The sequence below is a fragment of the Danio rerio genome, chromosome 14 (assembly GCF_049306965.1).
Source record: "Danio rerio strain Tuebingen ecotype United States chromosome 14, GRCz12tu, whole genome shotgun sequence".
Taxonomy (NCBI): Eukaryota; Metazoa; Chordata; class Actinopteri; order Cypriniformes; family Danionidae; genus Danio; species Danio rerio.
This window is the reverse complement of record NC_133189.1, coordinates 54550001-54576141: the sequence shown is the minus strand read 5'-3', so window position 1 is coordinate 54576141 and position 26141 is coordinate 54550001. Positions and strand designations below refer to the sequence as shown.

Below are 26141 nucleotides of genomic sequence, written 5' to 3'. Positions count from 1 at the left end.
TTCACTAATATTGTTTCTAATTAGTTCAAGTTCATAAATACAGTAACTAATGAAACCTTATTGTAAATCGTGACCCACGCCTCTATATCAGATCACAATGCAACGTTTTCAAAACATTTTGGAATAACTAGCCTGTAAACAAGCGCCACTGAAACACACCAGCATGCAACTTCAGATGTGACGCAATCGATATCACGCACACACTGTTTATTCTCGTCCAAACTCTGAGTAGTTTCCCAGCACACCAGGATATCATGCCATCTTACAAACACACTGCCAACACCACTAACCTTTACTGAGATATGCATTTGGAAACCGCTGGGTTTGTTTTCACCTCCAACAAATGTGTTTTTCCAAACATGAGAGAGGTCAGAGGTCATTACATTCATAATCTATTAAATGCACTTAGTTTATCATTACTATAATTCAATATTAAAGGGGCAGTTCATGCAAAAAATGAAAAAAAAAAGACTATTACTCTCCCGCAAGTGGATACAGACTTGAGTTTCTTTCTTCTGTTGAACACAAAAGAAGATATTTTGAAGAATGCTGAAACCTGTAACCATTGACTTCCATGGAAGGAAAAACAAATACTGTGGAAGTCAATGGTTACAGGTTTCCAACATTTTTTAAAATATCTTATTTTGTGTTAAACAGAAGAAAGAACAACTGTCGAGTAAATGATGACAGAACAAAATTTTTAGGTGAACTAGCCTTTTAAGCATCTGCCGACACACTTTTTTTTAAATGCATTTGCAGCGCTGAGGCCTCTGGGTTTGTTTTCATCTCCAGCAAATGTTTTTCCTAGAATGAGGGAGGTCAGAGGTCAGGACATTCTCTATATATAATCTATTAAATGCACTTACTTTATTATTAATATGATTATGTGTGTGTGTGTGTGTGTGTGTGTATGTGTGTGTGTGTGTATGTGTGTGTGTGTATATATATATATATATATATATATATATATATATATATATATATATATATATATATATATATTAAAGGGACAGTTCACGCAAAAAAAAAAAAAAAAACGACTATTAATCTTCCTTAAGTGGTTGCAGAGCTTTAAGAGTTTTTTTCTTCTGTTGAACACAAAAGAAGATATTTTGAGGAATGCTGAAAACTGGTAACCATTGACTTCCATAATAGAAATAACAAATACTGTGGAAGTCAATGGTTACAGGTTTCCAACATATTTCAAAACATCTTCTTTTGTGTTTAACAGAAAAAAGAAACTATTAAAGGTTTGAAACAAGTAACTGTCGAGTAAATGATGACAGAACTTAAGTTTTGGGTGAACTAGCCCTTTAAGCATCTACCGACACACTTTTTTTAAATGCATTTGCAGAGCTGAGGCCGCTGGGTTTATTTTCACCTCCAGCAAATGTTTTTTCTAGAATAAGGGAGGTCAGAGGTCAGGACATTCTCTATATATAATCTATTAAATGCACTTACTTTATTATTAATATAATTCAATATTAAAGGGACAGTTCACGCAAAAAAATAAAAAAATAAACAATACTGACTATTAATCTCCCGCAAGTGGATACAGACTTGTTGAACTTCTGTTGAACACAAAAGAAGATAATTTGAGGAATACTGAAAACCGGTAACCATTGACTTCCATAGTAGAAATAACAAATACTGTGGAAGTCAATGGCTACAGGTTTCCAACATTTTTCTAAATATCTTCTTTTGTGTTTAACAGAAGAAAATAAACAAGCAACTGTCGAGTAAATGATGACAGAACTAAATTTATGGGTGAACTTGCCTTTTAAGCATCTTCCAACAAACTTTTTTAATGCATTTGCAGCGCTGAGGCCGATGGGTTTGTTTTCACCTCCAGCAAATGTTTTTTCCAAAGCATAAGTGAGGTCAGAGGTCAGGACATTCTCTATATATAATCTATTAAATGCACTTACTTTATTATTAATCTAATAAAAATATATATTAAAGGGACAGTTCAAGCAAAAATGGAAAAAAAACTGACCAATACTCTCCCGCAAGTGATCGCAGACTTTAAGAGTTTCTTTCTTCTGTTGAACACAAAAGAAGATATTTTGAAGAATGCTGAAAACCAATAACTATTGACTTCCATAGTTGGCAAAACATATACTGTGAAAGTAATGGTTACAGGTTTCCAACATTTTTCTAAACATCTTCTTTTGTGTTTAACAGAAGAAAGAAACTCATAAAGGTTTGCAACAAGTAAATGATGCCAGAATATTATTATTTTTTGAGTGATCTAGCCTTTTAAGCATCCGCCGAACACTTTTCGAATGTATTAGCAGTGCTGAGGCCGCTGGGTGTGTTTTCACCTACAGCAAATGTGTTTTTCCAAGCATGAGGGAGGTCAGAGGTCAGGACGTTCGCCTAAAGCTCAAGCCCGCAGGGGCCTGTTTCAGCTCAGATGTGCGTTTTTCAGGGCAGGTCAGGAATGTGCAGGGCACATGCATATTCAGTCTGCGTTAAAAAGGGTTTCTGATTTCATTTTGGGTCAGAGCACCACACGGCGGGCGGCTCTGATACGTATGTTCTTGTTTTGTTAGTGCATGTGTGTAGATGAAAACAACACGGTGGGAAAATATTCTAGGATTCTCTATAATAGTATACAGAAACAAAGACTATTGAAAACAAGATGTGTCACTCATATAGTTTGGAATGGGGAAAAGTGCATTGGTCAATATGGCGAAGGAAGCCCCGCCTACTAGTACAGGAGCCAATCATCAATCGTTATAAACTGGCATATCTCCAAGGGTAAAGCTCGTATTAGACTTGTGCTTTTGTGGTCAATACTTGCATCACAGACGTAAGAAAAACATCCACATAAAGCTTGACATCTCTACTTTTAAATGAATCCACTACACTTGAAAATACAAATCTTTCAGGTTTTGTAATCTGTATGAAACGAATGAGAGGTACAGTCCGTCCTTTCAAACGCACAACACATTACAGCAATTTGGAGAAATAAGGACGTCACCAATGTCCTCATAATTCACCTGCTTTTTGTAACACCCGCGTCATACCCATGTCTTTATACAGATTTGTGTCCTGATATGTCACAAAAACATGTTCACACACACACACACACACACACACACACACACACACACACACACACACACACACACACACACACACACACACAAAATAAAAACAAATGTAAAGGAAGACGAAAGCCACACAGGAAGTTCAGTAGATTAGTCAAGTAAAGAAGATGATACAGAATGAAAACCAGAGACAGATCAGAGACAGTGTTTTAATGAAACAGAGTGGACAAAATCAAAAAGAGGAAAACATCAAGGCTAGAAACAGACAGCATGAAGCAATAAAAAACGATGCATGACTACTAAACTCAAAGTTACTGCTTTATATTGAATCCTGCAGTCTATGCACACTATATTAAAAGTACATATACTCTCACGCAGCATGCAGGCTGTAAACTACAGCAATAATCAAAGAAAAGCATACAGAACTAATTAGGAAGGAGAAAAGTGCAGGTGCCGTGCCATGAAATACGGAGGCCCTCGCTTCTTACAGCTCACAGGATTAAATTATATGTCGCAGATCATAAAAGGCAAGACACCATCTGCTAAAGTGCTTTATGAGACCGTACCAACTCCAACCTGAACACTTGGAGGCGAGCGCTGGAAAAAGACGCACTGGTTTTGTAGCTAAAATACATCTGGCATGAGCACCAAACTAGTTCTGGAACTCGCAGCTGCAGTAATTTACAACGTCTTGATTTATAAAAGAAAGAAAGGGAAAAAAAGTTCCATTTACTGCCCTCTGGTGGCCAGTTCATGAACAACACCATCTGAGTTGTATAAGAAAGCATAGGACTTGACATGTGTTGCCTCCCCATGCAATAAACAATAACAAACATGAGACTAAAGGTGCAATATTTATGGTTTCCTATTGCTATTTTTTGTGGTTCGTTTCTAAGTAGACAGTTGACTAGGCTTTTTTTCTTGAGGTAATTAAATGCTGAAGCTTTTACCATGGTATAATTTGTTTTTATCATGATATTGACCTAAGTGCCAAAAAAAGAGATAATTTAACCAGTATAATAACCCAAATTACTTAATGGGCCCGTTTCAAAATGGAGTGAAAACCTGAGTATTTTAACCCTGAAATGAGAGAAACTCTGGGTTTTCCGTTTTAACATGGCAGGTTTGTCAAACTGGAGAAAGCAGGGTAAGTCAAGCCTGTTTCTGAAAGAGAGGTAACCTTAAAGGTGCAGTAGGTGATTGTCTTCAGAAACATTGTTTGTTGTGCTGGTTGAAAGTCTCTTCACAGTCCAATAGTAATGATTACGGTAAATGATCTAAATGTGTTTATATGTATTTTATATTCTGGGTAAAGCATAAAACTAAAAAATGTTCATGCAATTAAACAGAGTTGGACCGGCATCTCCCATAAATCCGATAAGCTGCTCAGACTGTCTGTCAGCAAATGCAGATTCGGACTTCTGCGCATCTGTTCACGCAGATCCGCCATTAGCGCGTGCCCTTCTGCATAAGCGGCCGCGCGGTCACGGGAGAAATCAAATGCTGAATTGAAACTTTTAAAAACCTGAATCAATATTGGAGTTACTTTAGCACGCTGGAGGAAGGACGACACCATGGCTGAAGTATTACTGTTAGACAGGTCATGTTCTGTGTTAAAACTATTCGAGTCAGGCTAAGCTTATGTTAGATTGTGTTATGAATGACTTATATGCACAGACGTGATGTTCAGCCACTGAAATCTCCCAGTGAAAGATTGATGTGATTATTTTCAGTTTCATAAGGTCCTTTTACAGCATATATAATGTAGATTTATATTTAATTTTAACAACAAAACATCAGTAAACAGTGATATTCCGCCTAACCTGCTTTACTGAGCTGAAGTTGCTTTTATATTCACACTGGATCATTTTTGAACACTAACAGCCTTCCTATACTGTTTACCATGCTGCTTCTGAATATTCGCTCTGAAATAGCATGTAAGTGTGGATAAGTAATAAATGTAATTCCTGCACGGTGCTGGCTAAACACTAACTGACTGGCGAATGACATGAACTAGTGGGTTGTCTGTCTGCTGTTGTGCGCGCACTGCAATTTCAGGGGGTGTGGCTTTGAATCACAGTCCCTCCCCGCCGTCCAAAGATAATATGCTAAGCGACTCGCATTTTGGCAGATCACCTACTGCACCTTTAACTCAGAGTCACAGTGGTAACCTAACCTGGTCAGAAGCAGGTTTTATTCTCTAAACTCAGAGTTTCTGTCAGTCTCCTCCCTTTTTTAAAGACAAAGCGGTATTTCACACCTTAGCCTTACATTTCCACCCACCTATTTTAATGCTCATTTTGGATATGCGCATGAAAACGATTGATGGAAACGTCATGATGTACATAACATTAAAAAAATATGCATAAAAAAACATGCACATAACTTAGCAGGATAAACTTTTATCCGATAAGAAAAGATGTGCACGAACTGCGAGGGAAACACTTTTACCAAACAAATTCCAGTATGTGCATTCAAAAAAAGGTTTGTTATAAGAGATGATGATGATGAAAATGTGTGGGTGGGCTGTTATCAGCGTTATCGTGAGACTGCTATCGCGAAAAAAACAAACAAAACTATTCTAATCTATTCTCAAAGTTGGTTTGGGAGCTGGGTCTATTCTACACAAGCCATGGCTCTCTTTCACCTTGATAATTTAGTGCGGATGTATACCTGACTAATGAGCCGTCTGATAAAAAAGTGCCCTTCTAAATCAAATCAGCAGGATGCCTGACTTTAACTGCAGTTCAGCAGTTTCACTTTAACTCATGAACATTTCAGTCATGCCCCCGTCACAAACTGGGGTAATAGATGCAAATAAGAAGTAAGGACTGGTGGTAGTGTAATGTAATTTAATAACGCACGCCAAATGGAAAGAAAAAAAACTTCCGCATTTCGTGGTGTGTGTGTTAGTGTGTGTGTGTGTGTGTGTGTGTGTGTTAGTGTTTGTGTGCGGTCCTTTACTGACAGCCGCGTGTGTGGATCTTGTGGGAAAATATGCTGAAAAGTCCTACATGACGGTAATAGTTTAATTGCTGTGTTTATTTCAATGATGCCACTAATATCTGCATACTCCACATGTCTTAATTCCGTTTCTGTTTAGTTCAGTTATGACTTCAGTCGGATTAACGTCATCAAAAATCACTGTTTGGAGTTTATGTAGGCCTACAGGTAAAAAATTCATGTTAAACTGAATAAACAGTTTGTAAACACAAGAGCATCTTATAGAACATCATTTATTTTCATCACTGATTATCTTAGTAGAGCAGTTTCTCAAGCAGTTTGTGATGCATTTTGGAAACAGGAGATAAGCCCCTGGTCTAATGCGCCACCTGGCTAGAGAAACCCGTTCTCAAAGACTTATTATTTGGGTAGCACACATATTCTAAAAGCCTTTGGCAGAATTCAACTGAGCCATTTTAATCTTGATTAATCTAGATTAAAAAAATGTATCTATGCCCACCTATTATATATATATATATATATATATATATATATATATATATATATATATATATATATATATATATATATATATATATATATATATATATATGCATTTGCTGCCACTAATACAATCACTAATCCAACAATCTGAAAACTGACAGAATTCACTAAAAAGCTTTAAATAATAAATAAATATTCACTTATATTTTGAAGTCTCCACGTTATCAACATTACGTTCATGATTACGATATATTGACTCACTGAATACCACCCAATGTCTACTTTAGATGTACAGTTGTAGTCAGAATTATTCGCCGTCTTGTTATTTTTCTTTTAATCAAATAATTCCCAAATGATGTTTAACAGATTCAGGAATTTTTCACAGTTTATCTGATAATATTTTTTCTGCTGGAGAAAGTTGTATTTGTTTTATTTCGGCTAGAATAAAACCAGTTTAAAAAAAAAGATCAATATTATTAGACCCCTTTTTTGGACTTGTATAACTGTTATACAATGACTTGCCTAATTACCCGGACTTTAACCAAATTAACCTAGTTAAGCTTTTAAATGTCACCTTAAGCTACATACTAGCATCTTGAAAAATATCTAGTCAAATATTATTTACTGTCATCATGGCAAAGATAAAATAAATCAGTTATCAGAGATGAGTTATTAAAACTATTATGATTAGAAATGTGTTGAACAAATCTCTGTTATAAAAATATACACAGGGCGGCTAATAATTCTGACTTCAACTGTACTTTGGTCTGAAGAGCACAGAAGAGGTGCAGAAATGGAAAGGCTTAAAAGAATGAAGAAGGTTTCCACACCTGTGGGGCGATGCCAGCTTTTTTAGCGGAGAATACAGGACGTGGAGCTTGAACATTAGACCGAGGTGAAGCCACGCGTTCAGGAGAACTGATGGATCCAGCAGTTTGAGGCGTCAGGGGAGGAGAAAAACAATGAGCTGAGCGATAGGAGGAGGATGAAGTGTACGGTGATGGGCTTGTAGGGAGGGAGGTTTGTCTGGAGTATGACTGACTGACGGGTTTTGGAGATCTAGGAAGAGTGCTGTACGGGTCTTTCGTCGGGTTGAAGATAAAAAGCGATGAGCTGAGCTGATAAGGCTGATGTCTAGACAGCTCCATTTCGATTTTAGTGCAGCCGTTCTCTAAGGGAACCTCTGGAGGTGGTGCAGGAGCTGGCGTTTTGGCAGGGATGGTCTTTTTCTGAGTGGCTTGTTGAGCTTGGAGAGTTTTAGAAAGCTGTGCACTTATATTGGAGGAGTTCACTATGGCCTTCACTCGCCCGGGCATGTTAGACGGATACACCCATGAGGGAGGTAAAGACATTGTAGGAGACGGAGATCTGAGATCCTTGCTGTCATGGACGAATTTTTCCATCCTCGATTGGCGTTTGGCAAAAAGTTGAGCTCCTTTTCCTGAAGCGTTGGTCAGGGCCTGCTCGGGCTTGTGTTCCGTCCTGGCACGTGTCCTGGAGCTCTTCAAACTGGAGGCCCACTCCGGCACCACAGCTTCTTTGTGAATATCCTCCTCCTCGTTTTTTGCTAGAAAGTTTGAGGCTTCGGCTCCGAGCGCCAGCAGCTCCTCCTCCTGCGCCGCGTCTGGCTGCGGCTTCGCTTTCTTCTTCACATCCGTTCCCTGAACCAAAGAAAGCAGCTCAGGACTCGGAGCCACCGTCGGCTTCTCCTGAAAGGTGAACATCGATTTGCGGGTTCCTCTGCGCACCCGTCCCTCATCCAAAATGCCTGTTTTGATGGGTGTTACGGGTCTTGACTCGCTTTTTAAGTGTTCAGGAACAAACGTAGGCCTCGGAACTGAAGGCCGGATGTAGAAGGAAGAAGCTCGGGGTGATGGAGAATGAGTTTCAGGATGGCTTGGAAGAGGAGGAGTTGGATATGAAGGTGGAGGTGGTGGAGAGAAAACTGGTCTTGTGTGCAAGCTTGAGAAGTTTTGTGGTGTCATTGAGGAAGGGATTTCTGGACTTGTAGCTTTTGGAGATCCTACTGTTGTCGGAGAGAAGAACGGTCGAGCTGTTCTGTTTACGATAGTCTGCTGTTTTGTTGTTGTTGATTTTCCATTGCACTGTGTGCTGTAACCATTCTGGACTCCCTCATAGCGAACTCCATCTTGGCTAGATCTTTGCATGGCGGTAGAAATTGTGTCTTCATCCTTCACATGCTCTTCTGAGAGCTCTTCATCTTTCTCGTTGACCGGTAGAAAGTGTCTGCTTTCCTCATCCTCGTGAGTAAACTCCCCGGCCTCTTCCATGATGTTATTATTATTGCTGATTCCACCGGCTGACCGGGCGAGAGCTGTTTTTATGTTCTTGTTATTCAACTCTCTGTGCTGGTCGTCAGTTGGCTGTGGTTTGTCCCATGTCTGTGGACATTCATTAGATGGATTAATTACATTCTCGAGCGCCTCGGATCCGCCTCCTCCAACGCTCACGAGCGTGAAAGCGTTGACTCTCTGTCTGCGACGGTTGAAAAGCTGGACGCCTTTTGAGCTGGAGTTGGCTTGGAGCTGAGCGGCGATGATCTGACTCTTGGTTCGAGCCTCCTTTAGCTCCTTTTCAGACAAACTGGCACTGCGGCTGAGGTCTGCAAGGGTACAACAAGACAACAATTAACTTGGAGAAAATGTACGATTTTAAAATACATCACACCAGACAATACATCGCTTTAATCTATTGAAAATACTATTTCAAGAATTCACACTTAGCTGATGATTGATTACAAAGCTTTTTTGGCATGCTGTTCAGGGAGAGAGTCCTGAGCTCGTAAGATCCTCGAGCCCGGGGCTCCCTCCTGTTGGCAAGGCGAGAGGGGAGTTTGAGCTCAGGTAGATCTCGATAACTGTAGTAGCTAATGAACAGAGAGTGCATGCTCTTAAGAGATAACGACTTACTAGGAGCATGTCTATGGTGCCGATTTGGATTAGTCAATTAACTTAATTTGCATGTTTTTTAGATGGTGGGAGGAAACCGGGGAACCCACCTGAGCACGGGGAGAACGTATAAACTCCAGACAGAAATGTCGGCTTGGTAAAGACTAGAACCAGTGACGTTCTTGCTGTGAGACAGCAGTGCTAACCACTGGGCCACCATGCCACCCATCTAGAAAGGAAGAGGAGTAGGGGTGGAAGGGGGGATTCTTCAAAACGAAGACAACTGTGATATGGAACTAAAGGTATATATAGTGGTTTAGGAATCGTTTGATTGTTGAATCAAGAATAACTGAATAATGCGGGACCGGCTGCAAGCAATCATAAGCATGTGATCCTCTCGAAATTAGTTTATAAATCAACTTCACTAAAAGTCACCTCTTCAAACTTCTCACATTTTTGGAAGAAATGTCAAGCTCCCATAATGCAATTCAAAAGCATAAATAAATGAGGGAAAATAAAAACATGAATCACAAAATATGGAAAACTGCTAATTTATGATTTTTCTACCCTGTGTATAATTAATTGTATAATTAAAACACATATGCACAGTGGGTTTACATCATGACTATTCTTTAATGGCCCAGCCAGAGCCCTGACCTAAACACAATTGAGCATCTCTGGAGAGACCTAAAAATGGTTTACCATCCAACCTGACAGAACTGGAGAGGATCTGCAAGAAGAAATGGCAGAAGATCCTTGAAGAGAAGAAACTTGTTGCATCTTTGCCAAAAATAAATACACTACACTTAAATACACTTTATTAGGTACACCTGCCCAAATGCTTGTTAACGCAAATTTCTAATCAGCCAATCACATGGCAGCAACTCAATGGATTTATGCATGTAGACATGGTCAATACCATTTGCTGCAGTTCAAACTGAGAATCGGAATCGGGAAGAAAGGGGATTTAAGTGACTTTGAACGTGGCATGGTTGTTGCTGCCAGACGGGTTGATCTGAGTATTTCAGAAACTGCTGATCTACTAGGATTTTCAAGCACAACCATCTCTAGGGTTTACAGAGAATGGTCTGAAAAAGAGAAAATATCCAGTGAGTGGCAGTTTTGTGGGCGCAAATACCTTGATGATTCTGGTGGTCAGAGGAGAATGGCCAGACTGGTTCCAGCTGATAGAAAGGCAACAGTAACTCAAATAAGCACTCGATACAACTGAGGTCTGCAGAAGAGCATCTCTGAACACACAACACGTCCAACCTTGAGGCAGATGGGCTACAGCAGCAGAAGAGCACACCAGGTGCCGCTCCTGTCAGCTAAGAACAGGAAACTGAGGCTACAATTCACACAGGCTCACCAAAACTGGACAATAGAAGATTGGAGAAATGTTGCCTGGTCTGATGAGTCTCCATTTCTGCTGCCACATTCAGATGGTCGGGTCAGAATTTGGCATCAACAACATGAAAGCATGGATCCATCCTGCCTTGTATCAACGGTTCAGGCTGGTGGTGGTGTAATGAAGTGAGGGATATTTTCTTGGCACACTTTGGGTCCATTAGTACCAATTGAGCATCGTGTCAACGCCACAGCCTACGTGAGTATTGTTGCTGACCATGTCCATCCCTTTATGAGCACAGTGTCTCCATCTTCTGATGGCTGCTTCCAGCAGGATAACGTACCCTGTCATAAAGCATGAATCTTTGCAGACTCGTTTCTTGAACATGACAATGAGTTCACTGTACTCAAATGGCCTCCATAGTCACCAGATCTTAACCCAATAGAGCACCTTCGGGTTGTGGTGGACAAATCTGCATCAACTGCATGATGCTATCATGTCAATATGGAGCAAAATCTCTGAGGAATATTTCCAGTACCCTGTTGAACCTATGCCCCAAAGGATTAAGGCAGTTCTGAAGGCAAAAGGAGATCCAACCCGGTACTAGTAAGGTGTACCTAATAAAGTGGCCGCCGAGTGCAAATGTAATGCACATACAGTAATATCACAGGTCTGTTTTATTACAGACGTCATCTGGACAAGCTTTGGCCATTATTATATTTCATTTCATAGGTTGTCACGATCATTTGGGTGCTGTATAAGCTTAAATCACAGCTTAAATGTGCTCAAATGGGAGTATAATTATCTTAAAAAGTCAAAGGCATTATATGGCTTTTGAGAAATTCAAGCTTCCATGAGTCACCCAGTTAGAAAGACGAAGCATTGGTTTGCGGACAGACTCATAAAAGAAATGCTGAGGAGGATTTCTATTGAAAATGACTCTCTTTTTTTTCGACCGTATAATGTTTCACACATTTATAGTTCTGAGAATTGTTCGTAAATAAATCGCAGCTCTGATATTTGCAGTTCTGCACATAGTTTGGCACAGACGGATGTAAAAACAGTCATCTGTTTGTTGAAAATGGCAGAGGTTTATTGACTGGGCTAAAAAGGCCCATTCCGAGCTGCAGAAAGTATTTCCTTCACCAAGGGCTCGACAGTCCCTCCCTTAGCATTCCTCAACTGCCGAGAAAATTCCCCGCTTGAGATTTCAGCATGTGGAGAAATCTGTCTGAGGCGCAGGAGCCATCGCTTTATATCCTGACAGGTTCATGCCTTTACTTCATCACTTACAACACAAAGCCTACATTTACATGCTTTAACTTTGACCTGCCGTGATATACAGTTGCATCGACGTTTCTGTAACGTTTGCCTAAAAGGATCATTCATACACAACTGAAAATGGGCTCATCATTCATCCTACTTCTCTTTAGGTTGTTACAAACCTGTTTAAGTTTCATCTGTTGAACACAAAAGGAGATAATTTGAAGAATGCTGACAACCTGTAACTCTAACTTCAACTGTAGGAAAACAAATACTGTGTGAATGGTTACAGGTTTTCAGCATTCTTCAAAATATCTTCTTTTGTGGTCAATAGAAAAAAAGACTTTTTTTTTTCATTGAACACAAAAGAAGATATTTTGAAGAATGCTGACAAACTGTAACCACTGACTTCAATAGTAGGAAAACAAATACTGTGGAAGTCAATGGTTACAGGTTCTCAGCATTCTTCAAAATATATTCTTTTGTGTTTCACAGGAAAAAGAAACTCATAAAAGGTCTGGAACCACCGGAGGATGAGTAAACAATAAGTAGCCTAAATGTTTTTATTCTATTTTTTCAGCATTCTTCAAAATATCTACTTTTGTGTTCAATAGAGAAAACACTCATAAAATATGCCTTAAAATAATTTTCAACACTAAAGAAGATATTTTGATCAATGCTGAAAAAACTTATCTTTTTTTTTATTTAACACAAAATAAGATGTCTTAAAGAATGCTGAAAGCCTATAACCATTGGCTTCTATATTAGGAAAAACAAATACTGGAACTCAATGGTTACAGATTTTCAGCATTCTTTAAAATACCTTCTTTTGTATTCGACAGAACAAAGAAACTCATAAAGGTTTGGAACCATCAGAGGATGAGTAAAAGTAAGTAGCCTACATTTCTTTTACATTTTTTCAACATTGTTCAAAATATCTTCTTTTGCGTTCAATAGAAAAAAAGAGACATATAATATGCTGGAGAATATTTTGACACCAAAGTAGATATTTTTAAAATGCTGAACACCTGTAACCATTGACTTCCATAATATTTGTTATATGGAAGTCAATGGTTACAGGTTTCCAAGATTTTTAAAAATATCTTTTTTTGTGTTCGACAGAAGAAAGAAACTGATAAAGCTTTGATACAAGTTGAGTTGAAGAATTTTATGAAGAAGAGAACGTTCTTCAACATTCTTCAAAATATCTTCTTTGTGTTCTACAGAAAAGGACACTTATAAAACATGCTGAAAAATATTTTTCAACACCAAAGATATTTTGAAAAATACTGAAAACCTGTAACCATTGACTTCTATAGTATTTGTATTTATGGAAGTCACTGGTTACAGGTTTCCTGCATTTTTCAAATGATCTTTTTTTATGTTCAGTGGGAAAAAGAAACTCAAGGTTTTTTGAACCACCTGAGAATGAACAAACAGTAAGAAGTTTATTACATTTTTTCAGCATTCTTCAAAATATCTTCTTTTCTGTTTAATAAAACGACACTTATAAATATGCAGAAAATTTTTCAACACAAAAGAAGATATTTAGAAAAATGCAACCTGTAACTATTGACTTCCATAAAAAAAAACAAATACTATGAAAGTCAATGGTTACAAGCTTCCAACATTTTTCAAAATATCTTCCTTTAATGTTCAACAGAAGAAACTTATAAAGCCTTAAACAAGTTACTGTTGAGTTGAAGTCACTAGTTTGAAGAAAACTCTGTCGTAGGAACAACAAATACTGGAACTCAATGGTTACAGGCTTACATCATTCTTCAAATTATCATCATTTGTGTTCAATAAAAACCACCTGAGGATGAGTAAAAAATAAGTAGACTATTTTTTTCATTACCGGTTTTCAGCACTCTTCAAAATATCTACTTTTGTGTTCAACAGGGAAAAGAAACTCGTAAAGGTTTGGAACCACTTGAGGGCGAGGAAGCAGTGAGTACATGTTGATTTTTGGGTGAACTATCCCTTTAAAGATCCGAGTGCCTCAGGAAAGGAAAACAAACCATCACAATCATCCTGTTGACTGTTAACAATTACATCACTGGCTTCGCTTACTTAATACAAGCGTGGTTAACCTGTGCAACATAAACACAATCTGCTTCCCTAATAGTTCTTTGAATAATTAACCGCTCCAGGTTTCCCTGAGGTAGTTCTCAGCTTTAATCCTCAACTTCAGACTTGGCAGCAAACTTGAAAACAATCCAGTGTGTGTTTTTTTTCTTCATCCAAGCAGGTAGGTCTTCGTCTTCCAGGATTAAAGGCGTAGTTAAAAAAGCAAGAGTTATAAATCGATCCCGTTTGCTTTATGTGCATGTTTGCTAGACTCAAAGGAGCTTTTATATCGCATAGCATAAAATTATAATAGAGCATGAATAATGTGCATCTGCCTTTCATTCCACCAGCAAAAACTCTTCTTAATTTAGACTGCCCATGCAACAAAAGCTCTTGCACTGTAAACGATTTTCCTTCTTTACAGACGTTTTAAAATATTTAAAGCAATAAACACGCATGAAACTTTTCTGCAGGAGTTGTTTTTCCTACTACAGAGTTTTCTTCAAAATATCTTCCTCAACTCAACGTTTACATGTTTTAAAGCTTTATGAGTTTCTTCTGTTGAACAAAAAGAAGATATTTTGAAAAATGTTTGAAACCTGACTTCCATAGTATTTGTTTTTATGGAAGACAATGGTTACAGTTTTCAGGATTTTTCAAAATATCTTCTTTAGGGTTGAAAAACATTTTTCAGCATTTTTAAGAGTGTCTTTTTTTCTATTGAACACAAAAGAAGATATTTTGAAGAATGCTGAAAACCTGTAACCATTGACTTCCTGTATTTGTTTTTTCCACTACAGTTTTCTTCAAAATATCTTCTTCGACTCTACAGCTGCTTGTTTTAAAGCTTTATGACTGTGTTTCTTCTGTTAAACATAAGAAAAGATATTTAGAAAAATGTTGGAAGCCTGTAACCATTGACTTCCATAGTATTTGTTTTTATGGAAGACAATGGTTACAGTTTTCAGGATTTTTCAAAATATCTTCTTTAGGGTTGAACAACATTTTCCAGAGTGTCTTTTTTTCTATTGAACACAAAAGAAGATATTTTGAAGAATGCTGAAAACCTGTAACCATTTAGCTCCTGTATTTGTTTTTTCTACTACAGTTTTCTTTAAAATATCTTCTTCGACTCTACAGCTGCTTGTTTTAAAGCTTTATGACTGTGTTTCTTCTGTTAAACATAAGAAAAGATATTTAGAAAAATGTTGGAAACCTGTAACTTTTGGCTTCAATAGTATTCGTTTTTATGGAAGTCAATGGTTAGTTTTCAGGATTTTTGAAAATATCTTTTTTTTGTGTTGAAAAATATTTTTCTCCATTCTTTATGAGTTTCTTTTTTCTATTGAACACAAAAGAAGATATTTTGAAAAATGCTGAAAACCTGTAACCACTGAGTTCCAGTATTTGTTTTTCCTACTACAGAGTTTTCTTTACAATATCTTCTTCAACTGAACAGTTACTTTTTTTAAAGCTTTATGACTGGTTTCTTTTGTTGAACATAAAAAGAAGATATCTGGAAAAATGTTGGAAACCTGTAACTATTGAGTTCCATAGTAGGAAAAACAAATACTGTGAACATCAATGGTTACAGGTTTCCAGCATTCTTCATAATTTATTCTTCTGTTTTTAATAGAAAAGAGAAGGTTTTCAAGAACAAAGAGTGAGTAAATGATGGCAGAAAAGTTATGTAAACTAGTCATTTAAACCTTTGCTATCAGTTAAAGACAACTCAAACATCAACCTTTTAATTTTTTTAACATCATGCATTCACAATAAAGTAAATTTGCTTTTATAAATCACACCCTCACGACTTTCTCTTTAATAATATAATTAAATACAAATTATAAACAGTAAAATGATATAAAGCAGCTAATGACTATTAAAATACAGCATTGCTCACAGTCAAATAAACAGTGCTAATGTTGTTTTGAAGTCATATTTACATCAGTCATATTTACATCATTTGTGTATGTATTTACATACATATTTACATCTGATTTCTGATTGAAAACTCAAAGTATCATGGTAAACACTATAGGTAGTGTTCTGTTGATTACTAAAGAAGATATTTTAACAAAAGCTGAAAACCTGTAACCATCAACTTCCATAGTAGGAAAAACAAATACTATGGAAGTCAATGGCTACAGGTTTCAAGCATTCTTCAAAATATTTTCTTTTGTTTAACACAAGAAGGTTTTAAACAAGCAAAGGATAAGGAAATGATGGCAGAATTGTAAGTTTTAAGTAAACTAGCCGTTTAAACACATTAAAAAGCCAAAAGCCAGTCATTTACCTTTTTAATTTTAAAACATCCTGCATTGACACTGGGGGAAAGTTGTTTTTTTTATTCACACATCAGGACTTTCTCCTTATATTATAATTAAAATACAAATTCTAAACTGTAAAATTGTATTAGAAGCCAATGACAATTAAAGTACAACATTGTCCACAGTCGATTAAATAGTGCTAATGTTGTTTTGACATCTGATTACAGACCAAATACTCAAATACCCCCCCCCCCCCTCCCCCCACACACACACACACTTTTAAAATGTCCACTACACCCTTGCTCTCACATACCAACTTTTATTTTTGAAGAAAGATTAAAAAACCTGTACCCATCGACTTCCAATAGGAAAAACAAATACTGTGAAAGTCAATGGTTACAGGTTTCCAGCATTCATCAAATGATCTTTTCTTTTTGCGTTTAACAGAAGGAATGTTTTAAACAAGCAAAGGGTGAGCACATGAAGGAGTTTTAAGTTTAAGCACTATTTAAAACTTTGCTATCACACTGTAAAAAAATACATATATGACCAATTAGTCCTGACAGCATATGTTTTTAGGTCACTGTAACTTATTAAACTATGATAATCATGTTGTTACTTAATTTTATAAGTTCCACTAGCTGTTTTAAGTTAGAATATAAGTCCAATGCACTCATAGGGTTAATCTGATTCAGCTTAAAATTAAAGGCAACCAGTATTTTTTTACAGTCAAGGCAAAAGCCAATCATTAACCTTTTTTATTTTTAAACATGACTTTCTACTTAATAATAACATTAAAATATAAATTCTAAACAGTGAAATTGTATATGCAGTCAATGACTATTAAAGTACAACATTGCTCACAGTCGATTAGATAGTGCTAATGTTGTTTTGACATCTGATTTCAGACCGAATACTCAAAGTATCATGGTAAACAATATAGGGAGCAGGGGAGCGCGGGGCACAAAGTAAATGGGGTTAAATGTAACAGAGTTTTAAGGTATTTGCTCAGGGTAAACCATGGCATGCCTCCGAGGTTTTCACCACAGTGTAGGCAGAAGTCTTCCAGCCAATTATTGAAAAAGTTTTGGATGAGAAACACAGGAGAAACCATTTTTGCAGCATAAAAGTTTTTTTTATATATATATAATAGTCAATATTTTTTTTTATTTTTTAAAAAAATCTGTGAAAGTATGAACGTGAAATCTTATATTGCTGTGATCACCGTCTTCAAGGCTAAAAGATGAAACCGTTTTGAAAGATGTAAGAAACAGTGACTGCCAGCCAGTTTTGAGCACACACGACACAAGCGGGGTTAGTTGTAACAGGGTGTTACAATTAAGCCACACACTATTGCACACCAATTAAACCAACACAATATTGTTTAATTTTGAGTGTAATGTTGAGAACTTTTTAAATAAAATGATTTTTAATAGAAATGTTTTTGATAACCAAAAAATATTTTAGTGCTAATAATACTACAAATAAAGGCATTGTATAATAATGGATAATAATCCAAATGTGTTTATGCAATAAATAAATAAACATACTGTGCAATGTAGAATAAAAATAAATTTTAGAGAACAGAGAAAATACACTATTTAAAGCAAACTGGATTTAAATTAATTTTGTGTAATCTGCCTTTTTAAGCATGTGTTACAACTAAGCCCCTGTCTGATACAACTTGCCCCGCAGGTGGGGTAAATAACATTTATACTCCTCTCACTTTTGGCAACACTGCACAGAAACCATGGGTCTGGCGATCATACTTTCAGTGCTCATTTGTAGGAGAAGCTTGTGTTTTGTTGGTAAAAAAACAAATGTTTTGTCTAACCCCACTACTTTGTTTATTATTTGACCAAAAGCAAAAAGAGTTACTTCGTGCCCCGCTCTCCCCCATGCCACAAGTGAACGAATGCGCGAATATAAACCAGCAAGCTGCTTTCATTGCTAAATATTGCTCTCACTTAAAAATAAAGCCAGCACATCATATGATTTAAAAGAGCGTATTTACCAAGAAGTAACACACACACACGCACACATAAAACCGTCTATAAGCCATACTAAACTTCTCGTACCTGTGTGAACCGTGAACGCGCCTCTTTCCGCTGCTGCTCCGCGAGTTTTCTAATGTAAGCTCGTGGATCGTATTTCGTGTGATGGTGATCTGATGACTGGGGCACTGGACGAGCTCTGAGCTTTCCTTTCGCTTTTTTAAGGATGTCTCTGCTGTGTGGCGCTTCTGGCTCGCTGTGTTTTCTTTGCTTTAACCCTTAATTCAACTGAGTAACCGGGACACAGAGCAGAGGCTATACTAGCGCGGTCACGCGGAGAGTTTTGACATGAGGGAAAGAGTCAGCCCACATGCAAGATAAAACACTGGTAATTTAGTACAGATTTCCACTTAAATAAATATGCATTGTGATTTTTATGCATGCTGAAGATGAAGTAATTTGTTTAGTTACTCACAGAGGTGTTTTAATCACTACAGAGGTCAGATTTGGCTGTCGGATGTTAAGGTGATGCTTTACATTAAGGTTGTTTTAGTTAATCCATTTACAAACATGAGCAAACAATGAACAATTAATTAACTACAGTGATGTTCATGTTGAAAACTAACAGTTGTTCATTGTTAGTTCATATTAACTGTCGGTGCATTGACTAATGTATGAGTTTGGATGTTAATAATACATTAGTAAATGATCAACTATGATTAATAAATGCTGGACAAGCATTGTTCATACTTAGTTCATGTACAAAAATACCGTAACTAATGAAATCTTATTGTAAAGTGAGGCCATTTAATGAAACTAATTATTAATGTAGTTTAATACAGTTCATTTATTACTTGATAAAGAGCAGGGGTGTACAAACTCGGTCCTCCCTACTGAAAAAAACAGCTCAAACCAGGCTAGGCTGGTTGGTTTTAGCTGGTCGGCTGGTTTTACAGGGGTTTTGGCCATGCAGGCTGGTTTCCAGCCATTTCCAGCCTGGTTTTAGCTGGACAGGCTGGGAGATGACCAGCTAAAACCAGCTTGACCAGCCTAGCCAGGCTGGGAGGCCAGCCAAACCCAGCTATGTCCAGCTTAAACCAGGCTGGCCACGCTGGTTATAGCTGGATTTAGCTGGTCAATTTCCAGCCTGACCAGCTAAGACCAGGCTGGAAATGGCTGGAAACCAGCCAAAAGGCCAAAACCCCTCTAAAACCAGGCTGGTTGACCAGCTAAAACCAGCCAACCAGCCTATGCTGGTTTAAGCTGGATTTTTAAAGCAGGGCTAGAGGGCCATGCTACATCCCAATTCGCATACTATCCATTCTAAACAGTATTTGAAAATATAATTAGTATGTCCCAAACCATAGTATGCCAAAGGTTCCCGGATGGTCAACTATTTCCAGTAAAAAAAGTGTAGAACCATCCATACTCTAACCCAGGGGTGCTCATCCCTGTTGCTGCGATCTACCTCCTGCAGATTTCAGTTGCAAACCGTATCAAACACACCTGCCTCTAATTATCAAGTGCTGTTCAGGTCCTAATTATTTGGTTCAGGTGTGTTTGATATGGGTTGGAGCTGAGCTATGCAGGAAGGTAGATCTCCAGGAACAGGGTTGAGCACCACTGCTCTAACCACTAATATTGCTCACAATACACTGCGCATTACACGCGAGTTTGATAAGAACCAAGACCAACCATTAAGTAGAGAGGCTTCGGTAAAGTTGAATGACTATCATTATCATCTAGCCCACTGGAAAATATTAAACTTAAGATGTGTTTGGACATTCACTTCTGAATGCATAATTACCCAAAGACCTGAGGAGATTTCTCTGCATGAAAGACTCCTGAATAGCCAACACAACCTCACGGCAATTCATAACTTTTTCATTTAGTGGCTAATTTGTACAAATTTGTATGATCTAATTCGTACATTTTAGTACGATTTGCGCATCTCCCGATGACGGTTGGGTTTAGGGGTGGGGTTAGGTGCCACGCCTCCTTTTTAAAATCGTACATTTTCTTACGACTGAACTCGTACGAATTCTTACGAATTAGCCACTAAACTGCCAAAACGTAAAATACTTACGTTTTCTCGTGAGATCAGGCTGGAATAGCAGATAATCCTGCTACTGCTTGTCCAGTAAGGTAGGTAATTAAATATGAAAGAAATATGGATGATCTGTCGAGATGGATGTAACGAAGCAAAAATAACAAGCTGTTAACAAGGTAGTATGTCCCAAAGCTTGCATACTCTTCTTTCATACACAGAAAAGTTTTTTCCTTCACAAAAAGTATATACTTTTAGGGAATAGTAAGTATGCAAATTAGGACACAACACCATTGTCCTGGAGAGTTTATCTCCAGCTTCAACACACCTGCCAGGATGTTTCTAGTATATCTAGTAAGAGCTTGAGTAGCTGATTCAAGTGTGTTTGATTAGGGTTGGAGCTGAACTCTCCAGGACTGAGTTTGGACACCCTTGATTTAGAGGTGCAGAAATGCACTATGCATGCATGATATATCAACCTGTCCCTTCTTCAACTTCAAAACAGCGTGTTTTGCTTCCCTTAAAGCGACAGTTCACCCCTAAATGAAAATGTACTCACTTTACCCTCAAGTTGCTGTAAACCTTTATGAACTTCTTTATTCCGTTGGACACTAAAGATATTTTGAAGATAGATGAAAACCATCAATGAAAAAACAAATACAATGGAACTTAATGGTTACAGGTTTTCAGCATTCTTCAAAATATCTTCTTTTGTGTTTAATAGAAGAAAGTCTAAAAGGTTTGAAACGAGTATAAAGGGCAAGTAAATGATGACAGAATTTTCAGTTTAGTTTTTTTTAAATTCTTAAAACAATACTATAGTAATTTATAGTAAATACTATAATGGTGGGCGACGCGGTAGCTCAGTGGTGAGCACTGTCGCCTCACAGCAAGAAGGTTGAAAGAAATGATATTTTACAGACTTATCTTTCAAACTAACCAAGCTAACTTAAGCAAGATCATTTCTATACTGTTGTACAACGTTATAATTATAAATGTAGTTTATTTATTTATTTATTCAATGTCTTATTTTTTTTATTAATTTTATTTATTGATTTAATTTAATGTCTGTTTTGTTAGTTTAATTTATTTTTTATTGGTTTGCATTTGGGGAGACACAGTGGCTCAGCTGTTAGCACCGTTGCATCACAGCAAGAGGGTCAATGGTTCAAGCCCCGGCTGGGTCAGTTGGCATTTCAGTGTGGAGTTTGCATGTTCACAGTCCAAACACATGCGCTATAGGGGAATTGAATAAACTAATTTGGCCAAAGTGTATAGTGTGTGTGAATTAGATTGTATGCGCGTTTCCCAGGACTGGGTTGCAGCTGGAAGGGCATATGCTGTGTAAAACATATGCTGGATAAGTTGGTGGTTCATTCCGCTGTGGATACCCCTGATGAATAAAGCTGAAAGAAAATTAATAAATGAAGACTATAATGGTGTTTTGAACCAAGCAACTACTTGAATTAATCTGTTATGGTAATTCTTTAGCTGTAATGGTAACATGGTAGAGTAAGTTTAGGGAAAATAATACAATCACAAGTGACTTTTGTTTAAAAATAAGTAACCAAAAGTGTACTTTTTAAGCAAACTAATGTGTAAGCATCTTTCTATCTTTTCTATTTTTGTATTTTGACTTTTTTATTATCATTAGGATTGACTTAAAGCAATAGTTCACCCAAAAAAAATAATTTAGGTTAAATACTGTACACTCATCCTCCAGTGGTTCCAAACCTTTACAAGTTTCTTTTTGTTTTTGAACGTAAAAGAAGATATTTTGAAGAATGCTGAAAACCTGTAACCATTGACTTCCATTTCTTTCCTACTATGGAAGTCAATGGTTACAGGTTTTCAGCATTCTTCAAAAATATCTTCTGTTAAAATACAACACTGTTCACAGTCGATTAAAGAGTGCTAATGTTGTTTTGAAGTCTTACTTACATCTGATTTCAGACCGAATACTCAAAGTACCATGGTAAACAATGCAGGGAGCGTGTCAAAAGTGAACGAATGTGTGAATATGAAACAAACTTCACCTCAGTTGCATTCACTGCTAAATATTGCCCTCACTTAAAAAAACCCATCACATCATATGATTTAACACAACACAATTATCAAGACGTAACACATGCACACATAAAAAGTCTATGAAGCCTATTAGACTTCTCGTACCTGAATGAGTTTTGTTTTTTTATTAAGGCAGATTTAAAGCGATAGATTACCCAAAAATGTTTAATTTAGGCTACTCACTGTACACTCATCCTCACGTGGTTCCAAATCTTTACAAGTTTCTTTTTGTTGTTGTTGAACACAAAAGTAGATATTTAGAAGAATGCTGAAAACCTGTAACCACTGACTTCCATTTGTTTTTCCTACTATGTAAGTCAATGGTTACAGGTTTTCAGCATTCTTCAAAATATCTTCTTTTGCGTTCAACAGAAGAAAGAAACCCATAAAAGTTAACAACTCCTTGAGAGTGAGTTTTTGGGTGAAGTCTCCTGTTAAATACTCACTGACCAGAGACCAGTGTTTTACATTGTTCCTACAAACTTCAGTAAGCACTGACTGCTCCACTACTGATGTGCCTAAGGAATCAGCAGGTTTGCACATTCTGTTCCCCGCTAAAAGAAGTGTCCAGATTTGACGCGTGTGGTGTTGAGTCAGTATGTCAGCTCTTTCAGAGCTTCGGGTGTCAGATAGATGGACACCTGAGCCGGAGGGTGGAGTTCAGTTCAGACCGCAGACGCTTGCTTACTATGCAGATCCATCTTACCTGACCCACAGCCCTCGACTTAAAATCAGAGTTCATCCAAAACTGAAAACTCTCTCGCCTTCCTCACCCTTCACTTGTTCAGAATCTGTTTGCTGAAGACAGAAGAAGATATTTTGAAGAAAGCTGGAAAACCTGTAACCGAGGACTTCCATTGTAGGAAAAAACAAATGCTACAGATGTCAATGATTTCCAGCACTCTTCAAAATATCTTCTTTAAGTGTTCATGAAAAACGAATAAAGGTTTGGAAACAATTAATAGGGGATTTATTAGGGTGAAATCACTTTCATGAGGGGTTTAAATATTTGTGTGGAAATATCCACATTTGTGTAGAAACAAAGTGTGAATATAACCAGCCTCTAATGGTAAAATGTATTAATTTAAATTAAATTTAATTAAATTTAATGTTATTTTATTTATTCATTCATTTATTAATTTTCTTGTTGGCTTAGTCCCTTTATTAATACGGAGTCGCCACAGCAGAATGAACCGCTAACTTACCAGCACGTTTTTACGCAGCGGATGCCCTTCCAGCTGAAACCCATCTCTAGGAAACATCCACACATACTCAATTAACACTCATACACTACGGACAATTTAGCCTACCCAATTCACCTGTACCGCATGTCTTTGGACTGTGTGGGAAACCAGAGCACCCGAAGGAAACCCACGCGAACCAGCAACCTTCTTGCTGTGAGGCGACAGCGCTACCTACTGCGCCACTGCGTCACCTAATTTAATTAAATTTTTAACAACAGCCTGCAGAAACACTTTGATTGACGTTCTCCTTTTGTACGTGTCACCAGAGAGGAAAAGCCACGCCCACTAGTGACCATTTCTGGATATCTTCAATGCCTCCATCATCTTACCCCAGACATGCTCATTAATGTTCATATCTGGTGACTGGGCTGGCCAATCCTGGAGCACCTTGACCTTCTTTGCTTTCAGGAGCTTTGATGTGGAGGCTGAAGTATGAGAAGGAGCGCTATCCTGCTGGAGAATTTGCCCTCTCCTGTGGTTTGTAATGTAATGGGCAGCACAAATGTCTTGATACCTCAGGCTGTTGATGTTGCCGTACACTCTGCAGATCTCTCGCACACCCCCATACTGAATGTAACCCCAAACCATGATGTCTCCTTCACCAAACTTGACTGATTTCTGTGAGAATCTTTGGTCTATGCAGATTCCACTAGGTCTTCTGCAGTATTTGATGATTAGGATGCAGATTAACAGATGATTCATCAGACAAATCTACCTTCAGACATCTTTCCAAATAATCAACTGGAAGTCAAGTTATTATTTGCTGCTCTTACAACTGAGATCCAAGACAGCTTTTGTCAGGTAGTGTATACATACAAGCAGAAATTGTAGCAAAATGATAATTTAATTATTGATTTAATGATCATTCATTTAGACTCACGGCTAGGAAGACTTTTGCTACTCGTATGCTTCCATAAATCCCTATTCCAATTTTCTTGGCACAGTGAAATCTGGGCTCTCGGGTTGGACAGATCAGGGAAACTCCTCAACCTGGCAGTCTCACAGCTCCATTTCAGAGGTCAGATTTCCCTGTCGGATGTTATGGTTCGCTTGGAGGATGGGACAAAAAAGAACTAAAAGAAATCACACTTTTCCTCTGGAAAATGTGTGTAAAGTGAAAAGATCATGTATAAATGTGGCACATGCACAAAACAGGGGCAGAAATGTGTGTCCATAAAAATGATGAACAGAATTGGTGACAAAGGGCAGCCCTGCTGGAGTCCAACATGCACTGGAAACAAGTCTGACTTATTGCCGGCAATGTGAACCAAACTCCTACTCTATTCATACAGAGACGAGACGGCCCTTAACAGAGCACCTCTGACCCCATACTCCCCGAGCACCCTCCACAGAGTGCCATGAAAGACTCGGATGCCTTCTCCAAGTCCACAAAACACATGTGGACTAGTTGGGCATTCTCCCATGAACACCTCGAGCACCCTGGTGAGGGTATAGAGCTGGTCCAGTGCACCACAGCCCGGACGAAATCCGCATTGTTTTCATTGTTTTCATGGTTTCACAACCATTGGCCGAATCCTCCTCTACAGTACCCTGGCATACACTTTCCCCGGGAGGCTGAGGAGTGTGATCCCCCTATAGTTGGAGCACACCCTCCAGTCCCCCTTCTTAAAAATGGGAACCACCACCCCGGTTGCCCAGTCCAGGGGGGTGTGTGTGTATATAGATATATATATATACATATATATATATAAATAAATATATATATATATATATATATATATATATATATATATATATATATATATATATATATATATATATATATGTATATATATATATATATATGTATACGTATATATATATATATATATATATATATATATATATATATATATATATATATATATATTTATATATATGTATACGTATATATATATATATATATATATATATATTTATATATATATACACACACATATATACATATACACACACACACACAAACACACACACACATATATATATATATATATATATATATATATATATATATATATATATATATATATATATATATATATATATATATATATATAGGCTCTTCACCTTTGTGTATTATACAAGCAGAAAGACACTACAGATTGACAAATATTCCTGCTGTTGGTCAACATGGTGTACTTTTGAGGATATTTTAGTCGAGAATGTAGTTATTTAGATTGCAATTATGCAGTTTATTTATAAGGAAAGTGCCTATTTTTAAATATTTATCATTTTTGAGAGACAGCGCGTCGGTGTCCATTAGTCAAAGACGGTTGATGTTGTCTATCTACAAGATGGCGCCAGGACTGCATATTAAACTTAGAAGATTAAAACTGTTAAGCGTGAATAAGAAGCTGATAAACAGAAGCGTCACGGTTTTTAAGGTAGACCGGATAGAGCCAATAAGAAGCTGCAAATAAGAAGAT

General features: G+C 37.4%; 1 protein-coding gene across 3 annotated transcripts in view; it reads right to left on the bottom strand.

Moving 5' to 3' along the window:
* Positions 1-26141, bottom strand: part of synpo (synaptopodin) — a 170582-nt gene that overhangs the window by 4615 nt on the left and 139826 nt on the right. For 2 of the 3 annotated variants that reach the window (XM_017354522.4, XM_073922292.1), the window contains one exon: positions 7334-9126. In XM_017354522.4, coding sequence (XP_017210011.3) covers positions 7334-9126 — 1793 coding nt within the window. Of the gene's footprint in view, positions 1-7333; positions 9127-18441; positions 18552-26141 lie in introns of those variants that run through there. The other variant, XM_017354523.4, reaches the window with a different exon arrangement.